The sequence below is a fragment of the Falco biarmicus genome, chromosome 1 (genome assembly GCF_023638135.1).
Source record: "Falco biarmicus isolate bFalBia1 chromosome 1, bFalBia1.pri, whole genome shotgun sequence".
Taxonomy (NCBI): domain Eukaryota; kingdom Metazoa; phylum Chordata; class Aves; order Falconiformes; family Falconidae; genus Falco; species Falco biarmicus.
The window spans coordinates 17,387,336-17,408,291 of record NC_079288.1 but is presented as its reverse complement, the minus strand read 5'-3'; the positions used below and the strand labels follow the sequence as shown (position 1 = coordinate 17,408,291).

General features: G+C 38.7%; 1 protein-coding gene across 1 annotated transcript in view; it reads left to right on the top strand.

Moving 5' to 3' along the window:
- The window catches only part of MED13 (mediator complex subunit 13), a 59,697-nt gene extending 38,858 nt beyond the window's left edge, over positions 1-20,839 (top strand). Inside the window, exons 11-30 of the mRNA XM_056352810.1 lie at positions 572-656; positions 1,027-1,148; positions 2,368-2,458; positions 2,640-2,854; positions 3,406-3,602; positions 4,810-5,726; positions 7,255-7,422; positions 8,572-8,795; positions 9,362-9,551; positions 10,059-10,524; positions 11,213-11,432; positions 12,081-12,272; positions 12,417-12,640; positions 13,098-13,240; positions 13,470-13,628; positions 13,721-13,906; positions 14,096-14,244; positions 14,494-14,667; positions 15,886-15,986; positions 16,704-20,839. Of these exons, the coding sequence (XP_056208785.1) occupies positions 572-656; positions 1,027-1,148; positions 2,368-2,458; positions 2,640-2,854; positions 3,406-3,602; positions 4,810-5,726; positions 7,255-7,422; positions 8,572-8,795; positions 9,362-9,551; positions 10,059-10,524; positions 11,213-11,432; positions 12,081-12,272; positions 12,417-12,640; positions 13,098-13,240; positions 13,470-13,628; positions 13,721-13,906; positions 14,096-14,244; positions 14,494-14,667; positions 15,886-15,986; positions 16,704-16,836 (4,356 nt within the window). The 3' untranslated portion in view covers positions 16,837-20,839. The remainder of the gene's footprint in view (positions 1-571; positions 657-1,026; positions 1,149-2,367; positions 2,459-2,639; positions 2,855-3,405; positions 3,603-4,809; positions 5,727-7,254; positions 7,423-8,571; positions 8,796-9,361; positions 9,552-10,058; positions 10,525-11,212; positions 11,433-12,080; positions 12,273-12,416; positions 12,641-13,097; positions 13,241-13,469; positions 13,629-13,720; positions 13,907-14,095; positions 14,245-14,493; positions 14,668-15,885; positions 15,987-16,703) is intronic.
- The last annotated feature ends 117 nt before the right edge of the window (positions 20,840-20,956 follow it).

The following is a 20,956-nucleotide window of genomic DNA, read 5'->3' as shown; positions in this document are numbered from 1 at the left end:
TCTTGACTAGATGCCCGGACAGTGAATTGAATTATTTCCTGCCCCCAACACCACTCATCCAGTACCACCTGTATGAGGCTTCTACTTAAAACAAAAGTATGCCCTCCAAAAGAGGAGAAATTAACAACTGCACTGGGAGCTTGTGTATGAAATAAACTTGCTTATTAAGACTGTTGTGTGCATATGCGCTTCTGGTATCGAGAGTTTCATTCAATAAACTAGTATAGTTAATGTATAGCATTTGATACCAAATGTTTTTTCAGTAAAGTGTTGTAGCAGGAATCCACAGCTTGCTCTTTAAACTTATCCCCAATGCAAAACCTAATATTTACATTCCTACCTGTGTTCCTCGTCTGCGTGTTGCTAGCATGTTGTCAGTTCCCAAGCTTCCTTCTTCCTGAGCCAGTACTGCTAACCAGCCCCCCAACTACACCTTGCTGTGAGCCAGAAGGCTAATGAGAACCTGATACCTCTGATATGTACAAAATTCCCATAGGGAGCTAAAATGCCTCCCACCCTACATATTAATTTAAGCAAACTTTCCTACCTTTTTTTTTTTTTTTTTAAATAGACTGAGGACGGGACATCTAGTGTTACAGTTTTATCCCACGAAGGAGAGGATGCTATGTCTCTATTTAGTCCTTCTGTCAAGCAAGGTAAAGAGACTTTTTTCCTTTTAATTGTGCTATATTAATGATCTCTCGAACAGGCAATAGATTCTAATAGGCTACTGAGTTTTTACTTTCTGGTTTGTATTTCCTTGTCCCTTCAGAATTAGGAATCCGCTTGGAACATATCTTTGTTGCACCTTGCAAATAAACATTGGCTATAAAATCTAAATGTTATGAAATTGAAGGGACCTTGCTTATGTGTAAGATGGATGAGTGCAACTGAGACCATTCTCTCCACCCCCCCACTCACCCCTTTTCTTTTTTCTTCAGTTGTGGAGATAGTCCTTAAGGTGTCTTTATTTTTTTAATGAATATATATTGCCAATGTTTTTGTAATGTTTGTTTTTCTTTATAGATGCCCAACGTATTGCTGCTCATGCTCGCACTGCATCAACTAGCCTGTTCCATGAAACAGACTTAGTGGTCTCTTACACTGACCTTGACAATCTCTTCAATTCTGATGAAGATGAACTAACAGTAAGTGATGTGCAAAACTAATGGCAGCTAATAGACAAAAAACTGCAAGTCTTTTTGTGGTTTGGGGTTTGGTTGTTTTTTAACCTTTATAGGCAAGGTTGCAAAACATGCATATAAGTGCATGCTGTGGCTCCTCTGTAGCAGACATACTTGTTCTAGTTGACTCATACAATCATATTTTTGATACAGACAACCTTTTAATACTATATCCTTACTGTCCAGACAGTATATGCTTCTCAAATATACCTTTATTTATAATTGTACAGATTCAGTAGTGGTACTAGTGCTCTTCTCCGATGGTCTAGGTTCTGTTTAACTAGTCAGTAAAGGAAATACTGAAATAAAACAAAAACTTCTGAAAGAGAAGAGGCATTTAAACACATGGACATTCTGCCAAATAAGCTGCTTCATTGCAGCAGCTATTATCTTGGAACAGTTTCTCCTGCAGTCTCTGATGGCTCTGAATCCATTATCTTTCTAGTTTCTATTTCAATACTATTTGTAATCAGTTGTCTCTTCTGAACTGTACTTTGCTCCATGCTTAATCCTAAATCCCCTTACCCAGACAAAATGCCCATCAACTTTAATGGGAGCTGTAGCTGAGTAAGGGCTGTGAAGGATCTTGACAGCCATCAAAGGTAATCATTATATAAAGCAAGTGTATTTGCTCTTAAACACGAAGACTTATTTTCTATAGATGTTAGTACTGTCTAAACACTGTAAAATGTATCTCTTTGTTTTTTGATTTCAGCAGCTTTTCTTCCCTGCACCTCTCTTTTTTCAGGATTCATGTTTCTCTGTCATTTCTGTTTCTGTTCATGTGGTAACACCAGTAATGTTAGCATGGCATTGGGAGGGTGTATGGGTTTTTTTTGTCTGCGGGTTTTTTTTTCCCCCCCTGATAGATTGTGGGCAACCCTGTTGAGCTTTCTTTTTTTCATGTCTGCTAACAGGCTGAGAATTATTTTATAACTGATCTTTCATTTTAACAGCATCATGACTTGATGGGGGAGCATTCTCTGAGTTACAAGTATTAAGGGAGGACAAGCATAACCTTAACTACTAGCATTGGGTTTCTGATTTATATTAATTTTTCTAAATGTTACACAAAGTCTCAGCATTTTATGTCCACTGCACATGAAGTTTCCTGTTAGCAGGAAGCATGAACATGTGTTCATGTCTGAAGTGATTTTATTACAATACTACTTTTCTTTCTCAGCCTGGATCTAAAAGAACAGTGAATGGCGCTGATGACAAATCCAACTGCAAAGAGGCAAAAGCAGGAAATCTAGACCCACTCTCATGCATAAGTAAGCTTTATTGGTTTTTTTTTTCCTAAATAGAAGACTAGCTAAACATTTGATTGCTAATATTTTGTGGGAATTTGGAAGCATACGCTTCATTTGTCCTACTGAAGTTTTGAGACAAAGGAAATACGAAATACTTCAGAATGTTTTCATGCTCTAAAGCCTCCTCCTGATCTGAAATTAGGCACTGCAGATCTCCATAAAATGTATCCGACTCCACCTTCATTGGAACAACATATTATGGGATTTTCTCCAATGAACATGAATAATAAGGAATATGGCAGTATGGACACTACACTTGGAGGAACAGTACTTGAAGGGAATAGCTCTAGTGTGGGAGCTCAGTTCAGAATTGAAGTAGATGAGGGTTTCTGCAGCCCCAAACCTGCTGAAATAAAGGTAGGTAGTGCTTATAGTTCTGATAAACATTTCTAATAATTATTGTTCGGTTTATTACTTAATCCTGAATAGGAACTGTGTCTCCTTCTCCGGAGACGTTCAAAACCCACTGGGATGCGACTCTGTGCAACCTGCTCTAGATGAGCCTGCTTTACCAGGGGCTTGGACTAGATGATCTCCAGGTGTCCCTTCCAACCCTGACACTTCTGTGAATTATGTATAGTTTTTAACTTGTGTCTTGCATTATACTGGGGTAGGTAATGCACATTTTAGTAAGTACTAATAGTATTTTGCTATTTAGCCATCAGTAAGCTGAAGGAATGCATTTCAGTAACTGTAGTTGATAGTTTTGTGTTGGCATGTTCCTTTTTAGAGAACTATGGGTGTGAATGATGTGTGTATAAATCTAACTTTGTCTTTTGTGGGTATATTGGGATTTAATATTAAAGAACTACTGTTTTACTGTTTGAACTTACATTTTTTTGAGAAGCATTTTAATTGCTGAAGTGATCTAATTTACATGCTGATGCTTTACCATATCTAACTTATAGGATTATTCTTATGTTTATAAACCTGAGAATTGTCAAGCTTTGGTGGGCTGTTCCATGTTTGCACCACTGAAGACACTTCCCAGCCAGTGTCTTCCTCCCATCAAACTGCCAGAAGAATGCATTTATCGCCAGAGTTGGACTGTGGGAAAGTTGGATTTACTTCCTCCGGGACCTGCCATGCCATTCATCAAAGATGGGTATGACCTGTGCCACAAATGTTTAAGCTTTGTAAGGTTATCCACAGGATAGGAAGTACCTCTAATTTATTTTTTTAAAAAAATCTGTAATGAGAGAGATTTGTAAAGACATGCTGTGTTTATACAACTGACAGGAGCCTTTAAAAAAATCCTTGTGATTAAACCTTACTGTAAGAGACTGTGTTCTCAAATAGCTTCTTAACTGTGCATACAGTTTATTCGTTGTCTCATTTAAAGGTTTCTTGGGGAAGCTTAATGGTGCAAGTCCAGTTTTAATAAGTAATGAAGATGGTAACAGTCAAGATAAATGTAAACTTGGGACTTTGTTTTTGCAGTGGTGTTGTAGATACTGTAAGGGCTTAGTAGGTGTTGCTTCTGTTTCTTAAATTATTTTCTTAAATAGCAGTAATCTTGGCTGTATTGGGACTAGGAAAACATTGATTGGAAGCTATGCCCAGTGTGACATTTCCTGGTAACAGTGGTATTGCAGTGGGCATCTCTGTAATCTGCATTTGGTAGTGGTCTTGCTGGCAGTTCTTTGTAAAGAAAATACTTATTCCTCTTTCTCATCTGCATTAGTAGCTGGTAAAAATGGATTAGGCAACAAGGAGGCTATGTATTTATTGATAAAATTATATGAATATTAAATCTTGGAGTAAATACTGAGATTGCTTCTGTTAGGGTCATTCAGAAGCAGTATGTTTCCAGGTCTCATTAGCCTTATAGGTCTTTGGAGATGCTCAGCTGCTTAGGAAAGAAAATGTCAGACGTTTCCAGGTGATACTTTCCTTGTGGATTCAGTTGAATCTGCTGTTGATAGATCTGGTATATTTTCTTAGTATGTGTCAACACAGTGTGTAAATAAAACATGAACAAAAAAGGTGTCCTCTAGACTCCATACAGCCACAGAATTTGTAATTTATTCTGACCACATTTGTTTCCTGGGAGCTTTGTGCAAAGGAAAAGACAAAAGGAGGCTGGGAAAGATTCTTTAACAGTGCTGTCAGTGGGAGTCCTGCAAAGTCATTTAGAACAAATGCTCTTGAAGTTCCTTAGGGAATGAAAATCTTGCTGTGGATTATGAAAGACTAGTTTAAAAAAGCAAATATTAATTAGGAAGGTCCTTCTTCAGAAACTTGAGACTTAAACTTCAAAACCAGTGTGTTGTGTACTTAAAATATTTCCTTCTTCTTGTGGCCGCTATTAGTGATGGAAGCACTATGGATCAAGAGTATGGCCCTGCATACACACCACAAACTCATACTCCATTTGGGATGCCACCAAGTAGCGCACCTCCCAGTAACAGCGGAGCTGGAATTCTCCCTTCTCCTTCCACCCCTCGTTTCCCAACTCCTAGAACACCAAGGACTCCTCGCACACCTCGTGGAGCTGGTGGACCTGCAAGTGCACAGGGTTCAGTCAAATACGAGAACTCTGATTTATACTCGCCAGCTTCCACACCATCGACATGTAGACCGCTTAATTCTGTTGAACCTGCAACTGTGCCTTCCATTCCAGAGGCACACAGTCTTTACGTGAATCTCATCCTCTCAGAGTCTGTAATGAATCTCTTCAAAGACTGTAACTTTGACAGCTGCTGCATATGTGTTTGCAATATGAACATCAAAGGTGCTGATGTTGGAGTTTACATTCCTGATCCAACGCAAGAGGCCCAGTATAGGTGTACCTGTGGTTTCAGTGCTGTTATGAATAGAAAATTTGGCAACAGTTCTGGACTGTTTCTTGAAGATGAATTGGATATTCTAGGACGTAATACAGAGTGCGGCAAAGAAGCAGAAAAACGCTTTGAAGCTCTCAGAGCTACTTCTATTGAACATGGTGGTGGAGGACTGAAAGAACCTGAGAAACTGCCCGATGAGTTAATACTGTTGCTGCAGGATCAATGCACCAACTTGTTCTCGCCGTTCGGAGCAGCAGATCAAGACTCCATTCCCAGAGTTGGTGCAGTTAGCAACCTGGTACGTGTAGAAGAAAGGGATTGTTGCAATGACTGCTACTTAGCCTTGGAACACGGACGGCAGTTCATGGACAATATGTCAGGAGGGAAAGTTGATGAAGCACTTGTGAAAACTACTTGCTTGCACCACTGGTCAAAAAGAAATGGTAAGTGAAAACAGCTTATTTTTATACTTGTCCACCTATGAATTTTTTTTGAGGGTTCATTTTCTTTGTGTTTTTCTTTCGTGAATATTGGACGCTTAAGACTGTTGTTTCTACCTGCACGCTTGCATAAAAATCTATTTTAGTGCTGTTCAGAATAACCGTTCCTTTCACGTTCTGTGCTGGTACGATGCGCCAAGCAGAGCGTAGGTGTCGGCTACCATCGGTTGTAAATTCCTAACATGAAGTGTAATGTAAGACCACAGTAGCTGTCCACAACACTTCACTAGGCTTATTCTTTTAAAGCAGTTTTTAGTGACTGCTTCTACAGAGGCTCTGTGGAATGAGCCTACGTAGGAAGTGTAGGTGGTTCAAATGGTGACTGTATTGTCACGGCTACTGTGGCAGAATTAAACAAGATCTATGATACAGTTGGCTTTTCCCCCTTCCTTAAGAGGGGGCAGTAGTTAATGGCATGTGTGGCAAGTAAAGCATTATCGTAGCCTTCATTGTATGTTGGATCTGCCAGAGATCCTTGGATTTTTTTTCTTCTGGGGCCTGACTAATGATATTATGTCTCATGGAATACCCTTTATTGCATGTATTTGCGTACTTCTCAATAACAGTCTTTAGAAGTAGCAACTCTAGCAGGGTGAAGAGTGAAATATGAAACTTTGATAGCAGTTAGCTGCGATTCGTAGTTGTTAATGAGGATGAGGAGGGCTAACAGCAAAGCACAGCTAGGTTTCTGTGTATTAGTGGAGGATTAAGTCTAAAACCCCAAGCTTTTAAAACATAAATCAATGTTTTTTCAGGCACCCAGGAAAAGTTTTAGTGTTACTGTGACCTTGATATTTAGGATAAAAAGATGTAAAGATACTTTTAAATGGACAGCTGTGAAATTATAGCCATACCAAATTTTGTGTCAGCCATTTATTGTTAAACGCTGCACATTCAATGGCATAGTGGTGGTGAGCTGATGAAATGGGCTGTGACTGTTTGAGGCTTCCCTTGACTTCTGTGAAGTGAGCACTGGGTGGCAGTCTGCCTAACCCTTCTTTCTTTGGAGGGAAAATCCTGTAGTTTAAGGATTGAACAACTTGTTTGTTGTCTTTTGTTTTTTGGTGTGTGTGGTTTTGGGTTTTTTTGTGTGTGTTTTTTTGTTATTGTTTTGTTGTTGGTGTTTTTTGTGGTTTTGGTTTTTTTAATTTTTAATTTTAGGGTTTTTTCCCTTAGTTTAAATCATAAGATGATAAGGCAAGGGAAAAAAACTCTACAGGGGGGGAAAAAACCCAACAACCCACCAAAAATCTGTCTGTGTTTCTTGTACATGGCTGAGAGGGGAAGAGAACTCTCCAAATCTGTGCGCTCAGCATTTTATGTCATGGCCTTTGGGTGGACTGCATGGATGTTTCAGAAGAGAGTGACTTTGTTTAAAATCAAGGTTGTTTAAGATTCTAGGTTGTTTGTGGAGGGCTTCACTGTATTCTGTTGTTGCAGTAGGCCTTGACGATTTTTTTTGTCCTTTCAGTTGTGGATGTGAGCATGCAGTGTTCCCAGGACATCCTTCGTATGCTCCTCTCGCTCCAGCCAGTTCTTCAGGACGCAATTCAGAAAAAGCGAACGGTCCGGTCCTGGGGTGTGCAAGGACCCCTCACGTGGCAACAGTTTCACAAAATGGCTGGCAGAGGCTCATATGGTAAACGGCTGTGTAGACTCCTGTCTGTTAATCTCTACTTGATCCGGCCACCAAACCTTAGTGTCTGGATGCTGTTCAGCCTATTGGAATTCTAAACAGCATTTGACCTTTCCTTAAGCTATCAAGAGCTATTAGACAGGGGAGAATTCTTCTCTTGGAAAAAACAGAAAATATTTATATTCCTTAAAACAGTAAATGAATTAAAGATATGTGTATTTAAAATTAACATCTTCAATTGCACTGTTTATATACACCTGACACTTCTCCAAGTGAGGGAGTGAAATTGCAAAGATGGATTTAATGTTGAAAACAGAGTAATTGCTCTGTTCTGGTTTTTTACTCAAAAGAATGACTCCATTTTAATTACTCTAAAAATAGTGTAGTTAAAAAATACTAGCTTTTAAATGCTTGAAAAAGTGTGCTTTATTGCTCAGTAGTTTCAGAACTATGTTGAAGATCTGAGGTTATCCAGTGTGTTGTCTCTGATAAATATTTGGAGTGGCCAACACGTGATGCACATTTACAGATACAAGGTAAATTTTGTGCACTGAAGCTTTAAACTGACTTCATTAGCATATGAGATTGATTTACCACTATGTAGAAGGGTGACCTTTCACCAGCAGCTCTTTTGTAGCTATATTTAGAACATGGTAATTATACATTTAGAGTATTGTAAATGCATGTTCTTAAGTTTTTTTCCTTCTGTGGTCCTTTACGTATTTGCTTAGACTATTTGCATTTCTTCCCCCGCTTCTTCTTTTTCTTTTTTTTTTTTTTTTTTTTTTTTAAAAAAAAAAAATTCACCTATTGCTTAGACTCTGTGGGAAAGGCTTCCTGGACAGTAAAGATCTGTTCCTAATTGTCCATATACTGATAGAAGTATTAAAACAACTATGGAGCTTCTTCATGAGGCCCTGAGAGATTTCAAATAAAAATAATTAGCTGATGCTTTTTTACAGAGGGTTGGATCATACATGCAGGTTTTTCATTTGTATCTGTTAAAATGGGAACTATTCCATTTATAATCAGTGCTACTTCCTGTTAGATGCTGGGAACACTAGTGTTTTTTCTATTCATATTTCCTAGAAGCAGAGTGTTAATTTTAAGCTTTCTGCTTAATATATTGGAAAATGTGTCTTGCTTTTCCAGGAACTGATGAGTCCCCGGAACCACTGCCAATCCCAACATTTTTGTTGGGATATGATTATGATTTTCTGGTGCTGTCTCCGTTTGCATTGCCGTATTGGGAGAGGCTGATGTTGGAACCTTACGGATCTCAAAGAGATGTTGCTTATGTTGTGGTGTGCCCCGAGAATGAGGCTCTGCTGAACGGAGCAAAAAGCTTCTTTAGGGATCTGACTGCAATATACGAGGTACATTATTTATGGCAGTTAGGAGTGAAATGGATTTTTGAAAGACTGTTTCTAATACATACTCATAACTACTTATCGGGCTTGTCTCAGACGATACAAACATTTGCACAGAATGCTATCTTGGAAATCAGCTGGAAAGGATTTTAGGAATGGGCACTTGGAAGATCAGGGTTGTTGAGGCTGCTCACCGTTGCTTTTAGTAGTAGCCGTTTTGAGAGTCTTTATCTGATAAACGCCGCCTAGTGGTAAAACTCTGTATTGCCACTTTAATTGTTTTAGCTACATTTAATGAAATACACGTATTATTTGCATTGTGATTAAGATGAGAGTAGATGATGTATCGACCCGTTTTTCTTGCATTTTGGAAAACGTGAAAATAAATCATAAAGTCCCTATAGAATATTTCATACCGGTGTAATATTCTAGAATTAAAATGTTACTTTGGAATATCATAACTAAGTTCTCTTGCTTTTTTTTATATATAAATGATCCTTCATGTGATTCTTAACAGTTTTTAAGGCTTATAAATTCCTTATCTTGCATCTTCTATTTTACCTTCTTTGCAGTCATGCAGGCTTGGTCAGCACAGACCTATCTGTAAGCTATTGCCTGATGGGATCATGAGAGTTGGACCTACTGCTTCAAAGAAACTTTCTGAGAAGTTGGTCACAGAATGGTTCTCACAGACAGCTAACACCAACAATGAAGCATTTTCCAAACTCAAACTATATGCTCAAGTTTGCAGATATGAGCTGGGTATGAATTTTTTTTAGTGCTTCTTATTTCATACGATTACTACTTCCTCCATTCCAGTAGAGGAAAAGAAATCACTGTAGTTATTCATTGAGTTTTGTTATTTTTTGCAGGTTTCTGGTTTTAAGCTTGGGGAGGTGGGGGGCTGTCCAAAACCCCCATATATTTAGATATGTGCTAAAATGGCTTCTTACCATCTAGCAGTACCTTTAGGGAATAGCAGCATTGCTGCCCGACAGGGACTTAGTTGTCTTTTTGTATTGGCGACTTAGATTCCAAAGCAGTGATTTCTAGCAATTCAGCATATCTGAAAAAAATTATTTTTAAAACTGATTTTTGGATTTTTCTGAACGAGTCTTATGAGAATACTAGAATTTGAAATGTAATGCAGGTATTTTAATTTTAATGTATGCTAAAGGCTTGCTCTGTTCTGTTAAAACTATAACTTAATAGATGAAGTATGTTTAAAACCAGCTGCAGTACAAAATTCATGCTTTTTTCTGGTTTTAGGTCCTTATCTTGCTTCTCAGCCTTTGGACAATTCTTTACTTTCCCAAACAAATCTGGTCACTCCCTCCAGCCAGCCAGCCTCTGCTTTGCCCCCAGTGACAGCCAGCGCTGCAAATCCAAACACTCCATCATCTACTCCTGCAGCTCCCACCACTAGTACTATTGCAGTGACATCAAACAGTGCCATGTCTTCTGCAGCTACTACAGCTAATTCAACACTGACTACCACCGCCCCGTCATCCTCTTCTGCCAGCCTAGGCAGCGGGATACCAACAAGCAAGCCTTCTTCATTTCCACCTTTTAGCAGTATGAACAATACCACTTCTGCCTCCCTGCCCGCTCAGGCTGCAACAGTCCAAAATGGGCAAACAGGAGGGCAGCAGCAACAGCCAACACTGCAAACAGCAGGGATGTCTGGAGATACTGCTTCAGCGCCTGCACAGCCCCACCCAGAGGTTTCTGAAAGGTAATCAACTGCAGAGTCAAACTTTCTTTGGCTAAAAAAAAAAAAAAATAATCAAACCCTCAGCTCGATTAATGTGGACCTATTAATGCCACTCTGGTCCCCTCAATAAAAATCCTGTATTTCTTTTTTAGGCATCAAGCTGCTTTTTAGGGAGAATGTTCATTCATGGTGGAACTGAACTTTGGTTCCAGCCTTAGCTGCAGTTTCTAATTGCATCTCAGTGTCTGCTGTGGTACAAAAATAAACTTTCTCTGTTTTTCTTTTCTCTCTAAAGGGAGAAAATTCACTAAACTACTCACTTCTGTATTTTAAGGCTGGGGGGTGGGGAATAGATAACTGGCATCATCTTAAAGTTCTGGTTTCTGTTATCAACAGAAAGTATCCGTCATAGTAGTAAAGCCAGCTCTTGCTGGAGAGACTGACCTTGTAGATGTTCCTGTTCCCCAGTTGAAGCAATAGAACTATGTGCTGTTGAGCTTCTGTAATAAAGAATGCCAAAGAAAAGACAAATGATACCAAGTTGTTGATAAGCTCATGTACAAAAATGAAATAAAAAGACTGTTTCTTACAGTTGACTCAAAGGTATTTCAGATTGATATTTGACAGTTTGATCTGAGTTTAGAAGTAAAAATAAATTGTTGTAACTTGTTTTGAATTTTTTGAATTGTTCTCACAATTTCATTTCCAGCACTATGGATCGTGATAAAGTTGGAGTCCCTACAGATGGAGATTCACATGCTATCACCTATCCACCTGCAATTGTAGTTTACATAATTGATCCTTTTACATATGAAAAAAAGGATGAGAACAGTAGCTCATCTAGTTTGTGGACACTTGGACTTCTGCGCTGCTTTTTAGAGATGGTTCAGGTTCTTCCTTCTAACATAAAGAATATAATTTCTGTGCAGGTGAGCCATCATTTATAGAAATATGCCGAGTATCTATTTTGGCTTTGACTGTGTTTTGGAGGCAATAATGCCCTCGAGGTGAAAGTTTCATTTGCTGTGTAAGCATTACCCTACAGTTCTGCAGCTGTTAAATCATTAAGATTATAGTTTTTAGAGCAGTTTGGGCATTATTAACCAAAGCCAAATTCTGTAGGAGATTCCAAAATAGTCAGTCTTATTTCAGAGGAAATGTAGTGGCCCACTCCAATAATGACTGAAGCATAGGAAAGCTGCTTGTCCCATCACTGGAACCTGCACTGCCAGCCTGACCTGCTGGGCTTTAGACAGTGCTCCATCCTGATAGACACCCAACAGTAAGGTGGTCAGCAGCTGCAGAACTAGTTAACAGTGGGTATCTTTTCAAAGGAATCATTAAGACTTTCTTCTAAATAAATTATTTTTTTCTCTAAAGAAAATTTCAATGAGAACAATTGCTTGAAGTCCCATGTAGCTTTGGAAGAAGTGGCAGGAGATATCCAAGAACCAGAGAAAATTGATTGCAAAGTAGAGTTCTAAGATAGCATTTGGGTATGCTCCTTTATCTCAAAAACCATCTACTCCAATGATGAAACAGTAAATTTTTTTCCTCCCCTCTGTAATCTGTTCTAGATTGTCCCATGTCAGTACCTTCTACAACCTGTGAAACATGAAGACCGGCAGATTTACACTCAGCATTTAAAATCTTTGGCGTTTTCAGCTTTTACTCAGTGTCGGAGACCTCTTCCCACTTCCACCAACGTGAAAACATTAACTGGCTTTGGCCCAGGTTTAGCCATGGAAACTGCTCTTAAGAGCCCTGATGTGAGTATTATTAACTTGACTGTGTAAATATGCAGATAAATATCCCTGTTTAGTAAATCACTGGCATCTTTCAAATTAACTAACTAGATTTCTTGGGAATAATTGCTTTGCAAAACTTCATTGTCTGTTCTGTCATCTTTACAGAGACCTGAGTGTATTCGACTATACACCCCTCCTTTTATACTGGCTCCTGTAAAGGACAAGCAAACAGAACTAGGAGAAACCTTTGGAGAAGCTGGCCAGAAGTATAATGTACTTTTTGTAGGCTACTGTTTGTCTCACGATCAAAGATGGCTCCTTGCATCCTGTACAGATCTCTATGGAGAACAGTTAGAAACTTGCATAATTAATATTGATGTACCAAACAGGTAAGAACAAAACTCTTAAATTGTTTTTTAGGATGTGTATCTTCTTTCATTCTGCTGAAGAATTAGTTTGTTTATGATGCCGTAAGAATAACTCTTGACTTTTCGTAGAGTTGCTGCGTTGCAAAAGTAGCTAAAGCCAATAGATACTTTCCATATTTATGCGTATATTGTTTTGAGTTAGATTTCAAGAAGAATGTTATTTGGTTTCATGTGATTCTTCAGTGGGTTTTTTATGCATGTTCGTATGCCCCCTGCCCTGCACTGTCTTTTGAATCAGTGTTAGAACATGGTTAAATAAAAAAACCCAAACAAACAAACTGAAGCTCCAGCTGATATAGTACAGTACTAATATTCTTGTGAATGTTCAGGTTAATACAAATAAGAAATTCCAAACATGGCTATAAAAACTTGTTGCAGATGGGTTCTAACTTTGTTTTCCCTTCTTTCTAAATTCTAGAGCTCGCAGGAAAAAGGGTTCTGCCCGCAGACTTGGTCTTCAGAAACTCTGGGAATGGTGCTTGGGACTTGTGCAAATGAGCTCTTTGCCATGGAGAGTTGTAATAGGCCGTTTAGGAAGAATAGGACATGGGGAATTAAAAGGTAACATTAGCTTTTCGTAGAGTCTAAAACTTGATTTGAAGCTTTCATTTTTCAGTCATGTAAAGTGTCTGTCCCCGTTTCTGGAAGAAAACCTAAATAATTTTAGAGTTCCTTTGCATATTCTGTATTAACAGCTGTGAGGTTTGCACCACACACTATTATATGTAAAATACATGTTTTGCAGCAAGCACTTTGCTTATAGACAAACAAATGTTCTTTGTATCCTCAGACTGGAGTTGTTTACTGAGTCGACGAAACCTTCAGTCCCTTAGCAAGAGACTAAAAGACATGTGCAGAATGTGTGGTATCTCTGCTGCAGACTCTCCCAGCATTCTCAGTGCTTGTTTGGTGGCAATGGAACCACAGGGGTCCTTCATTATTATGCCAGGTATTTGAGAAACTTTGTCCCTTTTTTTTGGCAAGGGACCTAATAGTTCGGGTTGGGCAAAACTAAGGAAATACTTGATTTCTCTTCCAAAGATTCTGTATCGACCGGCTCTGTATTTGGACGCAGCACCACTTTAAATATGCAGACATCTCAGCTCAACACCCCCCAGGACACATCATGCACTCATATACTGGTGTTTCCCACATCTGCATCTGTGCAAGTAGCATCGTCAACTTATACCACTGAAAACTTGGATCTGGCCTTCAACACAAACAATGGTCAGTAGGTTGGATTTATTGTTGCTTTAAAAACAAAACAAACCAACCAAAAACCCCTCATCGCTTCCCATATAATAAGACTGTTTATTCTAATGAACCACAAGATTTATGTGGAAAATCACTTCAAAATGCGTTGTATCCTGTATGTAGGGAAACTATAGAAATTCACTGGTCTTGTTCTTTTTCAAGATGGAGCAGATGGAATGGGAATCTTTGACTTGCTAGACACTGGAGACGATCTTGATCCTGATATTATAAATATTCTTCCTGCATCCCCTACGGGATCCCCTGTACATTCTCCAGGGTCCCACTACCCTCACGGAGGTGATATGGGCAAGGTAATTATTAGAGTAAATATAAAGGCGGGGTGTGTGTGGTTTTGGTTTGGTTTTTCTCCATCTGGTAATTTCCTTTCGTGGAATGAAGGGTTCCTATGAAATGTTTTGAAGCAATTGGATATTGGATTGTCTTGGCAAGATTCATGCAATGCTTGGATATTTCAAAATGCTTTGTGTTTTGAAAGCTACAGACAATTTCTATTAATTTTGTGCTCTCCTAATATGAAACCATTGCCGGTTGTTTTACAGGGTCAAGGTACAGATCGATTGCTTTCAACAGAATCTCATGATGAAGTAACAAATATACTGCAACAGCCATTGGCCCTTGGTTATTTTGTGTCAACTGCCAAAGCAGGTCCATTGCCTGACTGGTTTTGGTCAGCGTGTCCTCAAGCACAAAATCAGTGTCCCTTGTTTCTTAAGGTACTGTAACTTCAGCAGGCTGTACGGCCGTCTTCCTGGGCCGTCTGTCATAGAAAGCTGTGCGGCGTGCAGGGATTGGCGTTATGAGAACTTGTTCCATTTAAAACAAAGTTGGTGCATGTCTCTTGGAATTGTCCGCATTTGCTTCAGGAGAGGTTGGGGTTTAAACTTTTGCACTTAGGCTTTTTATGTTCCCCCTTTTTTTTTTTTTTTAAGAGAAGAAAAATGATGAGTGGAAGTAGCAAACGTTCTGAAGGGTTCTGCTGTTCAGTGTGTTTCTTCACAGTAGTGGTAGTGGTGGTAGTCTGGGCTCCTTCCTGGCTTTGTGCTACAGTATTTTGTAAGAATAGTTTTGAGTTTCTAGACAGATTGCTGGTTAATGCTTGACTCCCGTGGGGACCGGTGGTAAAGGGAAGTACACAAGTGTAATGTAATATATCAGTTACAGTGGCTAAAAAAAAAATAAATGAACAAATCTCTTTATGTATTGCCCAAAGCATAAAAGCTACATTTTCCATGTTGGCTGTTGCCAAGTGATAGCCATTGTATCATCTGCCTAGATATTGTCTGATCCCCTTATCTTTTTATGGCACAATCAGGACGTACTTGGCACTTCTAAGGCTATACATTAGTATACAGAGAAACTTTCTGTATTAATATTATTCACTTTTGACTTAAATTAGCATCTCTAATACTACACTGTATTTTCTAATGACACAGATATATCTTCCGCAGCCTTATTTGTGTCTGGATGAGCTGTTCCTCTTGGCCTAAGCTCAGCTGTACTTTTTGTCTAAGACATTTTTTTGAATAGAGGATTTATTATTTACCCTAAGCAGCCTCTATATATGGAATATAAATAGACCAGTCTTAGGGAAAGCAACTGAACTTCCAAGTCTGTATTTTACTAGACATCTTGGGCCACTTCATTTTTTTTTTTTAATAATCGCTTAATATAGCAAAAGGATTAAAAAAAAGAATAATTTCTAAAACACATTACACTACTAGCACTGTGCTTTTGGCAGAGGTCTGTGTGCAATTCCTTTATATTCTGATAATTCCTGAACTATTTGGTGGCATAAGGATAAGATTTGTTTTGGCTTGTGTGTCACGAGACTAGAAGGTGACTGCCATGGTACAGGTCAACAATACAGAGGGAAGAAAATATGCTGTAGTTGTATCGGGTGGTAACTGCTGGCATCTTCCTCCTTTTCTTAGGCCTCTTTGCACCTCCACGTGCCTTCAGTGCAATCAGACGAGCTACTCCACAGTAAACACTCCCATCCACTTGATTCTAATCAAACTTCTGATGTGCTCAGGTATTTATGATTGATCACTTGCAAAAATATTGTGCGTTTCTTTTTTTAATACTGCTGCAGTGAAGCTACCTATTTGTTTTTCTTGCTGTAAATTTTTTTTCTTTGTACTAAGGATACCAGCAGCACATCGCAGAGACAATCTAAATTGCTGTGCTTAGAGTGATTAAAAAATGGCTTTATCACAGAACAGTGCAATTAAAACCAAACATTTCTAAGCCCTCCTTTAACTAATCAGTGTTGATTACAACTGAAAATATTTGAAAGATGATGAATTCTTCAGACTAGAAGACAGTTTGAGGTGTAACACAGAACCTGTGCATAAATGAGTGGAAGATAGTTATAGTTAAGCCAGAATCTTGCATGGCGATCTTGTGGAAATACTGCAATGCTGAAATACGAGAGTCTAGACTCATGTAAACATACATATCTTGTAGAGAAAATGGCAGATTTTTTGCTTTGTGGTTTTTGGTGGTTTGTTTTTTTAATGCGTGAACCTCTTTACATTAATTAAGAATAGACAATTAAAATGACAGTTTTCCACTGAAAGGAAGTTTAGCTTTGAACTGCTTGTAATACTCCTGAAGGCATGTTATTTCAGAATGTTGGCAAACCTATTTTAAGTTTTTAACGCCAAAGAAACTGGGTTATAGTAAATCAGGACTGTAAAATACTGGTGAGAAAATCTGTTGGCTTGATGGAAGCTTGTTTGCTTTTCAGGTTTGTTCTGGAACAGTACAATGCACTCTCCTGGCTAACCTGTGATCCTGCAACCCAGGACAGACGGTCGTGTCTCCCAATTCATTTTGTGGTGCTGAATCAGTTGTATAACTTTATCATGAATATGCTGTGATCTTCATCTGAATTTTGCAAGACAAAAATGAGGAAAAGGGATATTTCACTGCAGGACTAAGTTATAATTCTTCTCACAGTGCAAGTTGTTTGTGATGGGGTATGAACCTTGTTACTTCCAGCAAATATTGTTTTGACTTGTGAGAGGGGCACCTACCGCCCGACTGTCTTTGAGTCATTGACTATGGGGGACGCTTTAGAATGATGATCAGAAAGTGTATTATAACATTTTTAGTAGCAAAATTAACCATTTTTCCCCAGCCACAGTATTTGTGAAGAGTAATGAGCCATAGTACCCAGTCATGGTTAATGAATATTAGAAGCATGGAGATGAGAAGAAACATGAGGAACAGTAAGTTTCAACCTATGGCTTCAGAACATCAAGATGTTCTTGTATTGGATTATAGTACCTAGTATTCAAAAATGCCTGCATCTCTTATTTATTGTAAGTTTTTAAATGTATAAATTGTCTTATATTTCTTAACCTCTTTTATAAAAATTTTCCTAGAAGGTTTATACTGCCTTCTTGCTTTAAAGCAATTGGTCTAAAATATATGTAATCGTCTTAATTAAAAGTTGCAGTAGGTTGCTTTTAGAGTATTATTTTTTTGTAAGGGGTGGGTGGGGACAGTAAATTTGTATTGTCTTGATGTACAGTTTAATGGGGATAGAGGGGTTAATGTCCATACCATTGTGTGTGGGGGATTTACAGCTAAGCTGTAGTTGCAGAGTACATGTACAGTAATGAAGTTCACTGTGTTTATATAAATTGAAAAGGTACCGGGTCTTACAGCATTTTATATCACACCTTTACAGAGTAACAATGGCAATATATAAGTGATATTGTAGGTGGTTTAACTTGTAGTGAGAATAAAATGAATAAACCCTTCAAATGAAGTTTGTGTTATGGTTCAGGGCTGTGGCTAGATTCTCAGATCTATTTCCAATATACAAGTTTTAATATTACAAGAATAGCTATTGAGCATTGTTGTTACCTAGATATTCTTGGCACTGTGGTGACTGCGTTGTTTTCTTCCACATTTGTGATAAAATGTGAATCTGAGGCGAAACACCCAGAAAACTGATCTTACCCAAAGCCTCCTGTAAGGCTGAGATTTAGCCCAGCTCTAGCCATTTTACAAATGCAAAAATAGTCAATCTTGACTTTAAGATTGGTGTGTGTTTAACTAAAATGTGGTGTATATAGATTCTCAGTGAATTCTGGTATTCAGATTTTATTCCACTAGTAAAAAACAGCACGAAACCCTGAACATTTTCCTTTTTCATGTATTTTTGGCACTGTGGTGAAGGTCCCAAGTATCAGTGTATGGCCTTCCCCATACTCCCTTTTCAGGCTCTGGCTGGTGCATGTGCCAAGGAGGCTTAGCCCTCCCAAAGGAAGGGACTGACAAATCACAAGGCTTTCCTAAATGTCTCCCTCTACAGTAACCGGTTTTTTTTTCCTCAGTAGTTTCCTTCCTTTCTCCTAGCACATGCCAAATGTCTGATGCTGCTCGAAAATAGCCCCTACGGGTGCTGAAGAGCAACCGCATAGGATTTTTCTGTGTTCCTCATCTGACTGCCAGATTAAAAACTGAACTCCTGCAGCGCTCACATGAGCCTGGTGCGATAACCCATGTCCTGGGTCTTAATACTGTCTGTCTCGCTGGTTTAAAACATTAAAGGAGCAAGTTTTAAGATCCATTTGTGCACCCGCTCTTAATCCTCTACAAGGAAGAATTCGCTTGCATTTACAAAACTTTCCTGTGTTATTGAAAATCATGTTTTGTAAATGCAAAGTACCTGCCTGAGATAATTTTTCATATAAACAGTCTCATTGCATCGTGTATATACAATATCAGCAACTTTTTTTGTTTTGTATAAAGAAGTTGTACAATTGGTGATGAAAATTTTCAGTCGTTTCTTCAAAATAACATGAGTGCAATCAGAAGTCAGCATATTTTGATAAATAGAGTTAAAAACTGGGTCTGTCCAATTACTTTATATTGATAACGGTAGCGCACCGCAGATTAAACAGCACGTTATTGTCTTACAGGAGGTTTTTTCTCATTTGGCTGAGATTTTTGAAGTGGAGAAGTGCTCCTAAAACTGGAATTTTTAAAGCATATGTCCTATTTTTTTTTTTTTTTTTTTTTTTTTTTTAAGCTCTGTTGCAAAGTGGTCATTTTTAACCCTGGCTCAGTTAGCCAAGTTCCAAGGGCTGGGCTTTGGTGTGGCTTTCTTTGTGTTAAAGCTGACTTGTATTCATAAAGGTAAGTGAATCGGCTGCCTGAGTGTTGGTGTAACTGTATTTTGTTACCTGGACCACAGCCTTCCCTGTGAAACTCTCCAACTGTGAAAGCTGCCAGTGTCCCCCTCCCGTCCCACCCCCCCCACCCCAAAATGCAGTTAAATTATAATATTGTGACCACTAGAAAAGATGAGGAGGGCCATTTCTGGAGCGATAGTCACAGCCGGCAATGTACATATCAAACCTGCCAGCACTGTGGAGCCAGCTACTTACATTAGGCATACTTTTTTGTTATCTACTTTCATTTAACTGTTTTAAGTGCACATAATAGCTGGTTACTAAGTAAAATTGTCACGATCCGGTAACTTGGGTTCTTTAGCAAGTACAAGCTTAAATATTTGAAAATTTCAGCTGCAGCTTTTCAAAATGGTCTTGCAAGAAAATATAGTTCCTGACAGTGCTCTGTTAAGTAGCTGTGGAGGTTTACCTCCTTTTAAGTATCCAGTGGAAGAAGAATCTGAGATCCTTCCATTCCGATTAAAAATATGTATTTTAACCTAGATATTACTGTATTTAAGCCATTTAGTCACCTTTGACTCTACTATTTTAATTAGATTTCTGAAAACCCTGTTGCTAGACCAGCAGGCCACCAATTGTACTTGCAAACAACCCTTACATTTTAAAGTAGGTGTAACGTTTAGATCTTTCTAACATTTCCTGAAATAATTAAAGATAAATGAATTTATATTTAAATCCTCAGCTATGTTCTTACTTAGCTGTCAGTTATGGCGCAGATTATTGTATTTCTATATTTACCTCTGATGGTAATTTTAACTTCATGTGTTGCTATGAAGACTTGCAGATGTCTTTAATCAAGCACTATTTGTTAATACTGTAATATCAAAATATTATGTTGCATTATTTTAAAGCTTTCAAAAATAAGAGTAAAATGTTTTTAAAAATGCTATTGCACCATATAATTTGCTGCACAACAGTATGGCAACAGCATATCAGTCTGTTTTGATAGTAATGCTGCATAAACAGTGTTTTGATCTGGGTTTCTTTTGAGAATTCATTAACTAGGTGACATTTTATGATACTGTCTCGACAACCTCCAGCTGGGAAGGTTTTTTGTTTTGGTTTGGTTTTGGATTTTTTTTTTTGTAGGGCGGTGGTTTGTTTTTTTTTTCCCTCCTGTTTTTATTTTTTAAGTAAAGGACCCAGGGCTATGCTTCATTCATACTTAAAGTTTGTTGGTTTTGTTTTTTCTTAATTATTGTTTGTGGGTGTACTTTTTATTTTTCAGTGGAGTAAAGCTTAATTTACAGTAAAACTGGATTTGGGACCTACCACAATCCTCAGGGTCACTTTTTCAGGACGATACTAATCTAGCTTTAGGTTTTTCCAAGCAAACTGGACGTGAGGACCTCGGGGCGCCATCGGGTTGGGACGACGCAGCCCACGGCCTCGTTACTGGACATGTCGCCCTCCCGGCACGGCTGGGTCACTCCGAGGGAGCTGTTCTGCCTTCTCACGCAGCTGCCACACGCCATGGGCCAAGTCGTCGTATTTATCATGACAAGGAGGAAAAAAACCCAACAAGTAAATGAAAATAAAAGCGATTAAAGGAACAAACACTATTGCTGCCGAATGCCATAAACACTGAGTTGTACAAATTGTGATTGAGGAAATGAAAAAGGTTTATACTTTTTAAAAAAATTTCAAATGGAATAAATTATTCATGAAGCCTTGATTGTGGTGTGGCCTTATTTCCAGCGGGCGGGCGGCGGGCGGCTCCCCTCGGCCCGGCCGCCTCACGCGCCGTGACCTCACTTCCGGTGCGCCGCCATGACGTGCTGCCCGCGCGCCG